General features: G+C 39.5%; 1 protein-coding gene across 4 annotated transcripts in view; it reads left to right on the top strand.

Annotated features, from left to right (window-relative positions):
* The window catches only part of LOC134608747 (cadherin-6-like), a 220,478-nt gene that overhangs the window by 103,932 nt on the left and 99,244 nt on the right, over window positions 1-17,302 (top strand). For all 4 annotated transcript variants that reach the window (XM_063451829.1, XM_063451832.1, XM_063451831.1 and 1 more), the window contains exon 2: window positions 184-556. In XM_063451829.1, coding sequence (XP_063307899.1) covers window positions 320-556 — 237 coding nt within the window. In that variant the 5' untranslated portion in view covers window positions 184-319. The remainder of the gene's footprint in view (window positions 1-183; window positions 557-17,302) is intronic.

Below are 17,302 nucleotides of genomic sequence, written 5' to 3'. Positions count from 1 at the left end.
TCCCAATGTACATGCCTAGCAGCAAGTCAGATAGACATTCATTATTAAAGTCTACAAAGCTTCAACCGAACAAAGTTATCTGTAACCTGCTAGATCCAAAAGAGGCCTTTATTATATTTTTATAGTATGCAGTCCACTATAGGGTCCAAGAGTACTAAAATATTTTATTTTATTTTCTTGTAGAGATTCACTGGGTGCCTGGAACCTAGGGATGGAGCAGTGGCAAAACCAAGGCTGAGATACGTGAAGAAACCAACTGAGTTTCTTCTATAAATATCGACACGTACATGGTTTCTGCTCACCTCTTTCTTACTCCATCATGAGAACTTTTGGATATTTGTTCATGCTTTTCATCTGGGTTAACCCTCCCCAGAAAAGCTCTGCAACCCCCCTACCAGAAAGGACTACTATTAGCACCGAGCCAATGACTGAACAAGACCAGCAAGTCACAGACCAAAATGACATGGAGAAAAGCCGTTCAAAAAGAAGCTGGATGTGGAATCAATTTTTTCTTCTTGAAGAATACACTGGAGATGACTACCAGTATGTTGGCAAGGTATGACATCTCTGCTTTACTTTTATATACAGAGAGGATGTTATGTACTAACAGACAGTACCTTATTCACCTTATTCGTACAGTATCTTATTCTAAGTTATGTTGCTCAGATTTGGTAATTACACTGGTACATGTTCACATGTTCTGACTAACAAACATAGAAAATGTAGTCCATAAATACACCAGAGATAGCTGTAACTGATTTATGCTAATAGACCTGCCCATAGGTAGATCCCCAGATGTTGTAGAACTACAGCTCCCATGGTGCTTTTCATGCCTTTAGAATAACACAGCATCATGGAAGCTGTAGTTTTAAAACATCACCCCTTAACTAGGAACTGTAGGATCACATTCATTATCATGTTTCAGCCAATATGGGAAAATGTGCAATTGTTTTTTGTGTCAAACTCAAGTTGAGAGGTTTTTGTTATTTAAATATATCACTATTTCTTGAGTCATTTGAGTCTCTTATAGACTGTGACCAGGGGAGGGCCAGCAGGGCCACTAGTGTAGAGAAACTGTGGCGTGCGGCCTCGCAGCACTTTTTTAAATGATAATGTGTAACTGTATTCTGTTTTTTATCATGGTATATTCAATTGTTATTGTAAAATTCAGAGAGGGGTTGAGGTTTGCTGGTTTGGTAAAAAAATGTCTGCTTGTTTGTAGTTGCCACCCCCACAGGCAAAATGTGGGCAGTCCTCCCCTGTCCATCACTACGCATGCATTCCACTTACAGGAGGTGGTTAATGAAAATGTGAATTAGGTTCCATACAATGGCATTAATATTTTTGCTTGATTTTCATTCACTAGCTATAGATAACTAGATCTTCAAAGGCAAATTCTCCTCTCTCACTCTCTTTCTCTCTCTCTCTCTCCCCCTCCCCCTCTCTCTCTCTCTCTCTCTCTATATATATATATATATATATATATATATGAAACAAGGGGGGGTTGGCTGCACTCACCTGAACATGCATAAATGGGGGTGCTGCTGGGGGCCAAATTATCCAATACACAAGATCCAGCGCACTCACCTATCCACTAAACAGCAACTTCAATGTTGAAAGATTTTATTTGTTTGTTTTTTAAAAAACCTAATCTAGGCAAATATAATGGGGGTTTAGTTACATTATATGATCATACATTGCATAAGCCTGCCACAACGTCAATGTACCCCATCTTTGGCAGGTCCTACTCTCACAGTCTAATGTCTGCTTTTATGAGATTAACCCACTTACTTGGGGAAAAAATTCCATCTGGGGCTCTCTGCAGTACAAGGCTAAATAGGGCTCTGGGATGAGGCACCTGTGACAGGGAGGGGTGCAAAACCAAGGAGTTGGCTAGACACCCAAATATATATATATGAAACAAGGGGGGGGGGTGAGGTTGGCTGCACTCACCTGAACATGCATAAATGGGGGTGCTGCTGGGGGCCAAATTATACAATACACAAGATCCAGCGCACTTACCTATCCACTAAGCAGCAACTTCAATGTTGAAAGATTTTATTTGTTTTTATTTGATAGTGTAGGACCTGCCAAAGATAGGGTACAGTGACGTTGTGGCAGGCTTATGCAATGTATGATCATATAATGTAACTAAACCCCCATTATTTTTAGGTGTTTTTTAAAAAAACTAATAAAATCTGTAAACATTGAAGTTGCTGTTCAGTGGATAGGTGAGTGCGCTGGATCTTGTGTATTATTAATATATATATATATATATATATATATATATATATATATATATATATACATGGATGGATCAAAGGAGAAGTATTCACTAACACAGATTTAAACAGATTTTTGAACAATATATGAGAGAAATAGGCCTTTTGTGTACATAGAAAAAGTCTTAGATCTTTGAGTTCAGCTCGTATAAATGGGGGCAAAAACAAAAGTTTATAATTTTGTCCAGTGTATATATATTATAAACGCAACACTTTTGTTTTTGCCCCCATTTATATGAGCTGAACTCAAAGATCTAAGACTTTTTCTATGTACACAAAAGGCCTATTTCTCTCATATATTGTTCAAAAATCTGTTTAAATCTGTGTTAGTGAATACTTCTCCTTTGATCCATCCACCTCACAGGGGTGGAAATTCAAGATGCTGATTAGACAGCAAGATTATTGCACAGGTGTGGCTTAGGCTGGCCACAATTAAAGGCCTCTCTAAAATGTGCAGTTTTACTGTATGGTGGGGGTCTAGGGAGATCCGGGAGGGGTCCAAAAGCCAGTCAGTATCTGGTGTGCCCACCATTTGCCTCACGCAGTGCAACACATCTTCTTCGCATAAAGTTGATCAGGCTGTTGATTGTTACCTGTGGAATGTTGGTCCACTCCTCTTCAATGGTCCACTCCTTCCCAAACATGCTCCTGGGGGGTCTTTGAGGACTGGGTTGAGAATCCCTGGTATATATATATATATATATATATATATATATATATATATATATAAAATGGTTAAATATTTATATAAAATTTTCTGTATGTTGGAAATAGATTCTCACAGGAATTATTCTGTAGCAGAGAATTAACTTTGCATTTGGAATGTGGCTGACCTTTAAAATAAAAGTCACAAACAAGTCCTTGACATAAATTTGCTGTTTGTATATTCAAATTAGAATGCCCATCACACACAGAACCTATATCATTATAGAGTCAGATTGTGCTATAGCAGAGCTTTAAGTGGACCTGTCACTGCTGAGAATATTACATTAATCAACTCGGCATAAAAAGCATTTCTATATGGTGTGTTAACTTTTTAAAAAGGTTCAGCAGTTTCTACAATAATTCAAAAAACATATTTGAATTTTTTAACCTTTTTAAATCTGCGTAAGATTTATATTAACTGATGCAAAAGAAAAGACAGAGCTTAAAGGCAATATTTTCTGCTCTTTGAGACAAAAGTGTTATTATTGTTAATAAAAAAAAAACAGTACAAACTTGAGCTTGGATTTATAAATGTACAACTGGCAGATGCCTTTAAAATGAACTAGGGTCTTTGAGACACCCGCATAAAATTTTTACGATTCACATGTCCGTAAATAAGTCGCTGCAATTGTCAGTGATATCATGAAATAACTTTTAATACAAGTGAAACATCACACAGGACAAATGAGAACCTAGCAGCTTTACATGTTCAATCTCTTGGTCTTAATCATAGGCTGAAGGGCAAAGGCAAACTGTGAAATATATACCACATAGTCACATATGCAATGTAATTAATATGTCACTAAACAGATGTGCTCAGTATATTAAGATCAGCAGGGAATGTATTAGAATGTATAAATAAGAAAATAAGAGAAAAAGTATCAACCAAGAGGATTTTTTTTTTCCCAGGAGGGGGTTGACACTGTTATTTATTAACGTGAGAATTATCAGGAGTTTAAAGTAGATTTTAAATTTAAGGACAATGTAACTGACTTTGAGATGCTTTGTCCAGTTTTGGTACTTTGGCCTTGAGTTGGATATTCTCTTTGAATTCACTTTGAATTCCAGACAGTTCTCCCTTTAGTTAATAATGCTATGAATTGAGAGGTTTGAAGTAATGATACAAGCTGTTGTCGTGTCTGACTGTTTGGGATTTTTATTTAGTAATGAGACAGGCAGTTATTGTGAAAGCCTCATTGGGATTGTTATTTAGTAATGGGACAGGCAGTTATTGTGACTGACTGTTTGGTATTTTATTTGCTAATGAGTCACGGTTTATTGTGGCTGAATGTTTGGGATTGTTATTTAGAAATACAACTGGTTGTTCTTGTAGCTGACTGTTTGTGGTGTGTTTTTCTTTGTAATGGGTGAGACTGTTCTGGTGGATGACTGATTGGGGGGTCAGTAATGAGACAGTATGCTGTTGTGGCTGACTGTGTTGAATGAGTGCTTAGTAATAAGTCAGACTGTTATAGTGGTTTTATTAGGTGATTATGCACTAATGAAGGGGCAATTATATTGTGTATCATGTTTTACTGGCACAGTACAGCTTCTTCTTCAATTGTCTCTAATAAGTGTTTTCTGTATCACTTGGTGGTCTTCCCAAACTTGGGGAAGCAATCCTTAGTGTACATCCATACACATACTGACCAACTTCTTCCCTTGGCAAGTCGGGATGTGTGGACGGATATCTGAGTGGACATCTCCAGTGACGCAAGCAGTGTAAGGGTCACCCAGAAAGGGGCAGTCTCATCCAAAAAAAGGGGCAGATCAGCTTAAGATAGTGGCGGGTCCACCACCTGACAGGCAGCTTGGCCAGCCCCTAGCTATCAGGACCATGCATGACTGACAGGCAGCTTGGCCGACCCCCAGCTATCAGGACCATGCAGGGAGCACTGCTGAAGTGCTCCATGTATGATTCTAGTTCCTGCTGCACAGTGCAAGTGCATCTAATGATGTGCTGATGCTGTGCTGCCTGGGGACAGTTCACTTGTGTCCCCAAACATGGGACACCAGGGAATTAAAGCGGGATGGTGGGACAGCACCCCAAAATTGGGACTGCTCATAAAAAGCGGGTCAGTTGGGAGTCATGCATACATACCATACTTTCCTTAAACCTAATGAGCACTGTCAATAGCCTTTAGCCATTACCCTAAAGTTCTATGTGACATCCTGCAATATTGTATCACTTGATTTTAGAGTCATTCTACTTGGATGACCATTTCTGGGAAGGTTAGTAGTGCTATTGTATTTAATATGCCTGGATATTGTCTGTCTCACCATATTGATGGAGGTCAATCATTTTCGAGAGCTTTAGAACCACAGCATGGTCTGTGGCTACAATGGGAGGAGAGAAGATGGACCTGCTCTGGAAGGTCTTTTCTGCGCTCCTGTGCCGACGCATTGACTGACAGCTGCAAGAGTAACCTATTTTTGAGCCACCAAAACATGCTAGCAGTTTTACTAACAAATGTATAGATTAGGAGAAACCTAATCTATACATTTATTCATAAAACTGCTAGCACGATGTATGGCAAATAAAATCTAATGCTCATTCTAATGTGCCTAAGTTGTTTGAGGCATGACAGGTGTCCATTATTTACATTATTTGGTGACTTAGAAGACGAACACCTCACACTTTAATACAAATAATTCCAAAGGGTTCACTTTTTTCATCATCATGTTTTTCTTTTTCAAAATATACTCCTAAATGTTTTAATGTTAAGCCAGGTGGAAGGTGCAATGGCAAACAAGCCAACACAATTACTGCTGTGAGCTGCTGTGGTTATGTGGCTTATAAAGTCCATGTAATAGAGGTTCTTTCACCATTCAGATATAATAGGACAGGTGAGCAATTAATTGGGCCGCTCAGCCAACAAAAGGCACGAGAAGGTATGTTAAACAGTGTTGTAGACGTAAAAACAGTCTGTAAGTATTGGAACCTCAAAACTATCACTTTGTTTTCAAACTAAATGTTGATGCTATAGGCAGTTTTGTAAGTTAGATTTAATGAGGAAAAACATCTCTAAAGTGACAGATTTACTTTAAACGAATGATGGAAAAATGAAAAAGAAAAGTAGCAGAGCTGACGTGAAATAAAAAGTGAAGAACAAAGAAAACATGATGGCAATGAATACAGAGGCAGAAGAAAAGTCGGCCAATCATGTTAAACATAGCAAAGGAAAATAAGTAAAAGTATTGACAAGCTCAGCATGAGTCAAACGTGTATTTTCCTGACACTGATGCAGGTGTGCTCTTCCAAGTTCTTCATGTTAAATGCATAGTGACAGCACTTATGAAAGTAATTTTCCTTGTAACTCTGCTTTGTAAGGTTCCCACATTACTGGATCACTTACCTAATAACACAAGCAGGCCCTGGAGCAGAGGATATCAGACAGACTGACACAGAATCATGCATTACAAAAGAGAAGTACAATGTGAGAAAAGGTGCTTAACGGAAGATGAGTAGATATTTTAAACAAAGGCAATAATTAAGTTCTTTCGTGAAATCGGTTTTGAATTTTCTTCTAGAGTTCCCATTAGAGCTGAGTACAAGCATCCCATTAAAAACAGAACGATACAGCAGCATTGGACTTGAATATTTTATTCTAACAATAAGAGAGGTCTAGAACCTTTACAGTCCCATTTCTACTACTGATCTCAGGGCTTGAGTCCTGCAGGAATGCATGGAAATGGCGTTCCTGCACATTTTCCACAGCAGGAACGCTATTTCCTGTTAGTAGTCCTGTATGCAGGGCCAGCACGTCCATAAGGTGACACAAGCGACTGCCTTAGAGCGCACCAGTTCCAATAGTGTTCTTTCCCCCTCCCCATATTGGGGGGAGGAGATCACTAAAAAAGAGGGAGGGGAGAGGAACATTAAAGGGGGGCAATAAGGTACAGGGGAGGGGAGGCGTAAGGAACACTGTGGTAGGGGGGAACACTAAAAGAGAAGGGAGAGGAACATGGGGAATGGAGGGCACTAAGAGACAGGTAAGGGGGGGAGAGGAACACTAATGGACATGGAGGGAAGGAGTGATAAACACTAAGAGACATGGAGGGGAGAGTGACACACATGGGGGCCTGAGTGGGGAGAAAGATATACAGAGGGACATGAGGAGGAAGAAAGACACACCGATGGGCCTGAGGGTAAAAAAGTTCACAGAGGGGCTGAGGATGAAAGCAACACAATGAAGGGCATGGGGGTGGAAATACAAAGGGGCTGGGGGTGAAAGAGACACAGAGGGGCTGGAGAAAAGGAAAAAGAGACACAGAGGGGCTGGGGGAGATAGACGAGATAGACGAGCTGGTGGTAAAAGAGAAACACACAAAGGAGCTGGTAAGGATAAAAGGCACAAATTGGCTGGGAGAAAAGGAGACACACAAAGAGTCTGGGGGGAGTAAGACACACACAAGAGGGTTGTAAGAGATACACAAGGGAGGTGTAAGACACATAATGAGGAAAAATAGGGGATAAGATACACTAAAAGGGGTAAGACATTTAAAAAAAGAGATAAGAAACAAAAGGGGGGTTAAGAGGTACACAGGTGAAGATGCTTTTGGGTGGGGGGTGGATCTTGGGTGAGTTCCCACACTTTTTTCCCCCCAGGACTTGACCTCTGACTGATCTTATTGTACAGTGTAAGAATAGATGCTTAAAAAAAAAATCCTGTTCTCATTTACCAGTAATTTCAATATTATGTTACTTATACCTAACTGTATTCTCACTCTGTCCTTCGTTATAGTTAAATGTAGAAATCCTCACTTCCTTATCTGCATGCAACTCAGTGCCTCCATCTTAGCTCCCTGTCCATCATTGTTATGAGGTTTGTCCTCTGCATATGGAAATCAGCCTAGAGAAAGCATACAAAGCATAGGAAAAATGAAACAATGTTTTGATCTTTCTTTTTTATTTGCAATGTTATTTACCCTGGCCTTTCTGTGTCTGAACTGCATTATGATGTAATTTGCAAAATCTAAAAGAAAAAAATGTGTGCTAGTATTATGTATCAACATCAAATGACCCAAAAGCTAACAAAATCGTACTACACTTTAGGCAACTAAATACTTATTTTTCCTAACTAACAGTAATGGATTCAAGTCATAAAATACAACCATTCAAATGTAAAAGTTTCTTACCACTCTGCTATCCGTTTCTCTCACTGTGTCTGTATTCTGCTTTAATTTGTAGCAGTTGTGGCTACAATACCCTAGAAGCAGAGGAGAGGGCTCCTTCCGTCCACCTGCTTATTCACCTGCCCTCAATTATCTTGTCCACACACGCACACACACCACAGTTATAAGCAGTCTAGCCGTAACATAAGTTTGTATGCAACTTGCGGAAGCCCTTAGTGAATAGTTTTGAAAGTGCTTTTAAACGGAATTCTAATTTATAAATAGAATGAATGATAGAATTGACCTGCATGTTGGGAATTTAAAACATCTGCCTTGGTTGAGTTCTGCCATATGGACACGGCGCTGTCATGACACACAATAAGTGTTTGCTCTTACGCTCTTGTTAAGAAATGTATGCACAGCAATCTTGAAAATCTAAAAAGGTACATAAAAGAAAATTTATCAGTTCCAATTAAATTTTATTTCTCATCCAATGAATAATATATTTACAGTTGTATGGAGACTACTATTTTACCAGTATAAATATTTAGAGGAGGCCTGTTTTCAACAGTAATGCTGATCTTGAAAATAGGATAAAAAGCTGAAGGCCACAAAGCATTGCGTACTTAGCCTGTTTGTCAGGATAAAAAGAGAACATCAACCCACTGAATTGCAGCCTTAAATGTCTCTTTTACCTTCTAACCTGCAGTGAATTACCATTTTCTGACTCTTCTGACACACAACGAGTTACCAGGAATTAAAACAAAAGATGTGAACATTTAACCATCATGAGATCCCCATATCAGATGACTAGACATAAATATATCATGAGCTTAAAACCTGCGAAGCAATCACTTTTTAGCACATGTAAAGAAGTGAAGAAGTGCAAACCACATGGGAGTAAGTTGCTTCATCACTGTTGATGAAAATTAAATACGGCTTGGGGACTAAAAATTGTTATCTTATCACAATTTGTGAATTTTGTCATGTACTTGAGATGCTAATTTTGATTAAAAGGTTCCTCCATTAAACAGCGAGTTGTAAGAAATAATAAAATATAAAAAGTAAAATAGTTGAGTTAGAAAAAAAAAATTCCCTGGTTCTGCTGTTTTTCCAGCTATGAATAATGCTAAAGGGCAGATTTATCAAGGCTAAAACATGTACTATTCTTGGGCACAGTGCTAAATTAGGAGATATCAACACAGAAACCAATAGAATGGCTCTGAACATTTAGCCCTCTGCCACACAATAACACCTGTTTTGCTTTGATAAATCTCAGTCTATGCTTCTTGTTAATTTAGCTTTTTTTTATGAAAAATACAAGTACATGAAGCTCAGCAAAGGTCAACAACATGATCACCTTGAAACCTGGTGATCTTATTATCCAGATGGCCGATGTTGTGTTGTGTTGTGTTCAGTACATCAGCTGCAGTAAGATAGTCAAAGCATAATTACAGTTCTATTTCCTTAATTAATGTGTTATTAAACTCTGATAATCCATACTGCAAGCAGTGAACTTATTATGATTATCAGATAAGGTGTTTTCACTCTGGTGAGATGTATCTCTCTATTTCCCATAACATTCTGTGTAGAAAAGGATGTGTTCACAAAGCTATGTGTTTTAGCTTTGATAACTCTTAAAGACTCTCAGAGCAACTTGGATCCCTGGCTTGTAGCATGAATGTCAAAGTCACTGTTCTCCAAGCATCTTTCATTCTATAATTAATTATCCATGGAATTAATTTTCAGTTCTTTTCATTCATATTTTTTTGGTGGATGTCTGTTGATCACTAAATTTCGGTTGACCATTAATCTCTATCGCCCACTTGCAGCACTAGTAGCCAGTGGGCAAATAGTTAATAACTCTGATTGCTGGCCAGTGCTTGCTAGCATCCCACCACAAATTGAAAAAAATAAAACACAAATGAGTGAAGGGCTTCGAGTGGTGGAATTCATAATATTTAAATAATGGGGGGTCCATACCCATGCCCCCACCAGGGGATAGTGGCTAATTATTATTAAACAGGGGAGACCTAGTGCTTACCCCCACCCATGGACGGTGGTTGGGGGCTCTTATAATACCACGACGGGGACCTAGTATGCTACCCAGCCCCCACCCATGGGCAGCAGGTGTGGGCACTAATTACATAAGGGATCTACTGTCTACAGTTTTGTAATCCCAACACTACAGTATAGTGTTCCTTTAATTTTTCATATTTGGCACTTTATGCTTTTTTTATTATTCTACTATCTAAAGTACAAGTTAATATGCTATCTGAATTGGGTTTTTTATGTGATGATCTTTTTAATTTTTTTTTTTTTTTTTAAATGGAGTAAACAGAAAACAATTGCTACATTATTATGTCTGTTTTGTTCTGTCTATGCTTTGCTCTTATTCTTTGCTCTTATACCAAACACAAATGAGGTATTTTCAGGGTTTCAAACAAATTTTACAGTAGAAATTATTATGTGCAGCTTCTTTTAGTTTTATTTTATACTGGAAGGCAGCATTAACAGTTAACTTAAGACATGTTGGTGATCCTCATTATCTGTCCAGGCTTGTTATTTAAAAGGCTTGAACCTCATCATGAATGCAGGTGCCACCAGTCACTAAAATCCACTAAGGGTTTAAATCATAGTCAGATCTATCAGTCTTATAGTTGCACATTAAATTAAATGCTTTTGCAACTCTCTATTGAAAGGTGCAGTGTTATAACATTTAAAACTGTTATAATAAACAAATGATGCATATAGTTTATTTCTGATATTTCTCATTAAATATTGTAGTGCAAATCAAGGAATATGGTGGAGGTATGGCCAGGGCCGGATTAACATAGGGGCTGATGGAGCTGCAGCTCCAGGCCCAGGCCCATGGAATAGGCCCATTGATTTAAAAAAAAAAATTTTTTTTTTTTTTTTTTTTTTACACACACTACTCTTAGTGTTGCCAGGTATTTCTCATGTATTTCTTATGGTTTCCAGGTATTTTTCAGAAGTATTTCTCAAGTATTTGAGGCTGCCTAGCCGGTGCTGATATTGCAGTAATACCGGCAACACATATGTCTGTCTCAGTATAAACAGAGATTATTGTGCAATACCATCGCCGGCCAGTAGGGGCCGCTGTTTGTGTTGAAAGAGGCAGGGATGCGAAGTTACAGCATCTCCCTCCCTGCCTCTCTCTACTCACTGATCCGCGAGGAGCAGCTCTGAGCCAGCAGAGAGTCCAGAGAGCAGCTCAGAGCCTGCGAGACATGGGGACGGTGAGAGACTTGATGACGCTGAGACATTGGGACACTGGGAGACATAGGGACACTGGGGAACATGGGGACCCTGAGACATTAGGGACACAGTGGCCCCATGTCTCCCAGTGTCCCCATGTCTTCCAGTATCCCCATGTCTCCAAGTGTCCCTTGTGTCTCTCGGTGTCCCTAGTGTTTGTGTCCCTAGTTTTCCAGAGTCCCCTAGTCTCCCAGAGTCCCCTATTCTCTCAGTGGCCCTATGTCTCTCAGTGTCCCCATGTCTCTTCCAGTGTCTCAGTGTCCCCATGTCTCTAAGTGTCCTAGTGACATTGTGACACTGGTAGACATGGGGATACAAACACTAGGGGACACTGGCGACATTGGGACACTGAGACACTAGGGGACACTGAGAGACATGGGGTCTCCCAGCCAGTGTCCCTAGTATTTCCGTATCCCCATGTCTCCCAGTGTCCCTGGTGTCTCTCAATGTCTGTAGTGGGCCAGTGTCCCTAGTGTCTCAGTGTTTTCTAGTCTCCCAAAGTCCCCTAGTCTCCTAGTGTCTCAGTGTGCCCTAGTATAAAAGAAAAAATATCAGGCACTCACTGTGATAGATTTAAGCAGTTTTATTGGACAACGCAACGTTTCAACCTATACCCAGGTCTTTATCAAGTCTCCAGTGTCACCTATATATCACAGTGTCCCCTATGTATCAGAGTGTCTCAGTGCGCCATGTCTCCCAGTGTCCCTTGTGTCTCTCAGTGTCCGTAGTGTCTGTGTCTCCAAGTCTCTCATAATACCATAGTCTCTCAGTGTCCCCATGTCTCAGTGCCCCCAAGTGTCTCAGTGTCCCCAAGTATAGAAGAAAAAAATCTCAGGCACTCACTGATAGATTTAAGCAGGTTTATTGGACACCGCAACGTTTTGACCTGTACCCAGGTCTTTATCAAGTCTCCCGTGTCCCCTATATATCACAGTGTTCCTATGTATCACAGTGCCTCAGTGCCCCATGTCCCCTCGTGTCCCAAAGTCAACCAGTGTCCCCATTTCTCCATGTCTCCCAGTGTCCCCAGGTCTCTCAGTGTTCCCTAGTATCTCAGTGTCCCCATGTCTCCCAGTGTCCAAATGTCTCTCAATGTCCCCTAGTGTCCTAGTGACATGGGGACACTGGGAGACATGGGAACACAGACACTAAGGGACTGGGAGACATGGGGACACAGACATGCCCCCTGTTTGTGTATGTTCGCCCCTTTCGGCAGATTTGTGTCAGTGGCCCACCCTTTTACCCCATCCATAGAGTTCCTGCTTTACTGGACACTGCTGTTAGGGGGTATGGGTTTACTTGAAGATGAAAGTGTGAGATTAGCATAGGGTTATGTGTTTTCTCATACCTGCATCCTATGAGTTTCCCTCCAGCACCATCTACATCAGATACACTTAGGAGGTAGGACTGTTTTAGTTAAATAAGATTTTGTTCTTAGACCCATCATAATTGTCAGCACCAGGCCCACTGGGCTCTTAATCTGGCCCTGGGTATGGCTCCTACTAACTTATTCAGTATTTTTTCTTATTTTCTTTTAAATTCTTTTTTTGTGCAAAATAGTTCAAACACGCCTGCAATGACACAGCTAAAGCAAGCATAGTTATATCAAACAAAGTACAACACAGGCATGGCATTGGAATAATCAGCACAATTGTGTAGATGTATTAAAAGACAAAATAACTAAAATGTCTTAACATTTAACTGAAACTGGATTAATAGGTAGAGCAAGGCAATTAGACACGAGTTTCTACTCATACAGTATTAAAGGGACCCTATAGTCACCAGAACAACTACAGCCTAATGCAGTTGTTCTGGTGATTAAATCCTGTCTCTGCAGGCTTTTTAATGTAAACATTACCTATTCAGAGAAAAGGCAATGTTTACATTACAGTCTAGGGACACCTCCAGTGGCTACTCCTCAAAGGGAAACTAGAGGCTTTTCCTGGGTAAGTGCCATATAGTGTCAATGCACTTCAATGAGGAGATACCAATTAGCTATGGCAGCTTTTGTCCCCAACCTCCCCCTCCCCACTCCTCCTTGGCTGAGATTATCAGAATTCCTATGGAAAAGCATTGTGATTGGCTGAGATAATCAATTCTGATGACGTCAGCCAAGGAGGCAGTACGGGGCAGAGCCAGCACTGGCAAACCCACACAGTGCTGAAAAAAGGTGAGTTTTTTTTTTTATTATTTAAGGGAGGCAAGGGGGGGAGGGGGGGAGGGGTCACCGTACATGTGTTTTTAACACAAACATGTATTCCTGACCCTATAGTGTTCCTTTAAATAAGCAGGAGATATGCACTGTGAGTAATATTTGATAGGTAACAGTATAAAACTGTGGAAAATATAAATAGGCTAGTACTCTACTTAAATACCGTATAGACTGGAACCATTAATTAAAAGAAAAAACATTGGAGGAAATCAGTAATTTTTGTCGAAGCTGTGTATAGCAGACTAGCATAGAGAGGAGAAATTAACGGCAGTCAGCCAATGCCCTGACTGGGCATATGTCTCAGGGGAGCATTCAGTCCTTCCGAGTGTGTTGTACAGCGGCATCGAGGTTGGGTATCCCTCCAGCCCCAGGGATGTTGCTGAGCCAGCATCTCCCTGCCACAAACCCGGTCAGTGGTGTATCCTGGTTTTGTGCTGCCCTAGGCAGGACAAAACTCAGGCGCCCCCTCCCCACCCCCCGCGCCATCCCCACCCAACCCTTCCCCCCGCGCTGCCTTCTAAATACACACACACACATTCACTGACAGATACGCATACACTAGCTAACAGAAACACACACTCACTAACAGACACACACACTCACAGGCAAACACACTCACACTAACAGACACACACACAGTCGGACAAACACACACACACACACACACTAACAGATGCACACTCACTCACTAGCAGACACACACACACTCACTAACAGACACACACTAACAGACACACACACACACACACACTAACAGGCACACACACACTAACAGACAACCATAGGTAGGAGTAATTGCAGCATTTGATGGCAATTCATCCATGAGGGGCTTCCCAGATCTCTCTGTTTGGTGTCCTTGCTCCTCCTCTCCTGGTGATTTATGTGTTTCTTTGAGCTTCCATGCAATCAAGATCACCTCAAGTCATATTTTGGTGGTGTATGTATGCTGTATCCTGCTGTGAGATGCAGTAACATGTTTGCCCACCATATTGGGCACCTGCACTGCTAGACAGCCAGTTTACTGCAGAAGGGAACCTCCGTGAGATGACAAATCACTGCAAAGCCCCCCGGCACCCCAAGAGCACAATTAGTGTCAAAGATTTGGAGGTCAGTTCACTTTTTCCAAGCTTTAAGGCAGTTTTTGTGAGAAGCTCACCACTCATGCAGCCGCTCGGTGTGGCGGTGAATGTGTATGTCTAACATTCCTTTTAACATTCTTCACAGATAATAACTACAAGCATTCCAGACACCATCAAACCTTTTAACTTAAATAAACTAGCATTCATTCCTTACACACACACACACACATACACACACACACACGCACACACTCTTTCTCTCTCTTTCTTTATATCAATATATATTTGAAGCGTGGTGATCCTATTTAAGAAGAGTCTTGTAATAATTTTATATTGGATACATTGTAACTTTACACAATTGAAATTTCAGGCACCATATACTGTTCTGCTTAGAAATTCAGTTGCATTACATGCAGTGCCAATGATTCATCTGAAATAAAATTCCATATATATTAGTAATGTGTCAGCAACATTAACTTGGAGCATGTCCTTCTGGAGGTAAAGGAGGCTGGATGATGTAGCAAAACCTTTTGAAGGAGACAAGGACGCTATTAGTGAGTTATTTAAATGCTGATCACACCTCGCTGACAAAAAGGGTTGAAAAGGGTTTTTACCTGAACTAAGCAAGTGGCTATAATATGAGTCAAGAATTCATTGTTCTAAACATCTCACACTTATAATGAACCCATTGTAGTTCAAAGCACTTTATAAATGAAAAAGAGTAATTTAATATAATACATTTACTCAGTGCCTGTAAGCACAGTAAGATGATGCAAGTCCAGCCTAGATAATGAAAATGTATTATGTCTGTTAAACACTTTATTTTATTTTGGCAGTTAAAGGCTAGTGGGCTAGTAGACTTTCTAAAACATATTTATGAGTATATTTTTCGAAAGTATATTATTGTTTTTTTCAATCATCTTATAACTGAGTTCATTTTCAACAAAGTGATTTTTTTCTTCTGCTAGAAATGCACAAATAGTTAAGTTACCAGCGGAAGCCTGACAAGTTTCAGATTTGGTGGACAACTCCAAACAAAGTTTACTTCTAATTTGCTGTGGTTATGGGGGAACAGGGGAGGGTGGGTTGTTTATTTTTGCCTACACAGTTTGCAAATTTGTGGTATGTGCTTTAAAGCACATTAAATATTTCTTGGTTTTCTATTTTGGACCCACCTGTAATTCAGGCACCATGTTTTTGGCTTCCTTGGCACTCTTTTAGTTTCCTTGTGTTGTTTATAAGAATAAAACAAATTGGTTGATAATTTCTCAAGGTTGACCCCTTCCTGCCTTTAGGTGAGTGAGTCCTCACCCAAACCATTGCAGGTGTAGCCGACCGACTGGACCTGAAGGTCTTACTGTATGTTTAACCACTACTATTCTGAGCGATGCACCAAGATCCAGCAAAAAAACTTTTTTGGTGTCTCTAGTGTGCTTATGACCTCTCAACACACCAAACAATATACCAGCCAAACACTGAATGCCTGAATTTATTTTAAAAAAAAATTCAATTTGATTTTATAAGTGTTCAGTCTCATTCATCAAAAGTGTTTACCAGGTATACCAAATGTAAAAAAAAAACTGACCATCTTTATTTTTGGCAGTTGGGTATAAGTCAATTCTAAGTAAATAACAGTCAGCATTTATCAAGACATATCTAACTAAAATGGCTTTTATAGAATAGCTGAATGTTGACATGGAAGGTTCGCTGCAACCATCAAGCACTGAAAGGGTTTAAGACATTTAATATAGTGCTCTTTTACATAGACCCACATAGAGACAATTTTTTTTTTACTTTCAATGTCACAATGGAAATTATGAAGCTCCTTGCAGCACTTAAATGTGCCGGACGCTTTCTTAATTTCAATGAAAATGTATCCTACAGGCATATCACACTCATCTTTTCTCTATTGTCTGTAGATTGTCATTACTGTGAAGGGTGACTTAATAAGCAATAATTTTAGCTGAAATTAAAGAATTACACTGCACCAGTTTGGAGAAATTCAGACATTTTTTTTGTGTTAATGTAGTCTGCTGTATTTTTATTACTTAATGGGATTAATATTTTTTTGTCCTTTTTCATTGCTGTACTTTTAAATCACCCCAGTCCAAGGTACATTATCTTCTAAAATATCTTTCCCTGATGGCACTGCGATGTGACATTTATGTGTGCCCTGAACAAACGGCAACACACACACAAAAAAATACTGGCATAAGCTTTAACTCTATTTTCAGCTATTCCGATTTGATTGGACGATTGGTAATTTTTCTGTCTAATGTATGATATGTTAAATATAGTGATCAGTTTGTTTCAAATTATTTTTAAAACATTTTTGTTTTTGTTTTTCAAGAGAAAAATAGATTTGGATTAACAGGTCGCATTAAAAATAATAATAAACTCTTTAGTTTTTCTTTAATAAAAAAAAAAATAAGCATTTGAGTATATGAGCTTGTTATTTTTTTCCCTCTGAATTATGATGGACTTTTAATTACTTTGTAAACAGAGGAATAACATAAAACTAACAAATTTGGTGACTAATCCGTTCACTCAGAGAAACGAACATTTCCAATATGCATAAACGATGCAAGCTGTCTGGTTGCCATGGAAATGTTTCAACTTGAAATGCTTAT

Source organism: Pelobates fuscus, chromosome 4, assembly GCF_036172605.1.
Source record: "Pelobates fuscus isolate aPelFus1 chromosome 4, aPelFus1.pri, whole genome shotgun sequence".
NCBI lineage: Eukaryota > Metazoa > Chordata > Amphibia > Anura > Pelobatidae > Pelobates > Pelobates fuscus.
The sequence above is the reverse complement of the archived record's forward strand: the minus strand, read 5'-3'. Positions and strand labels throughout refer to the sequence as shown.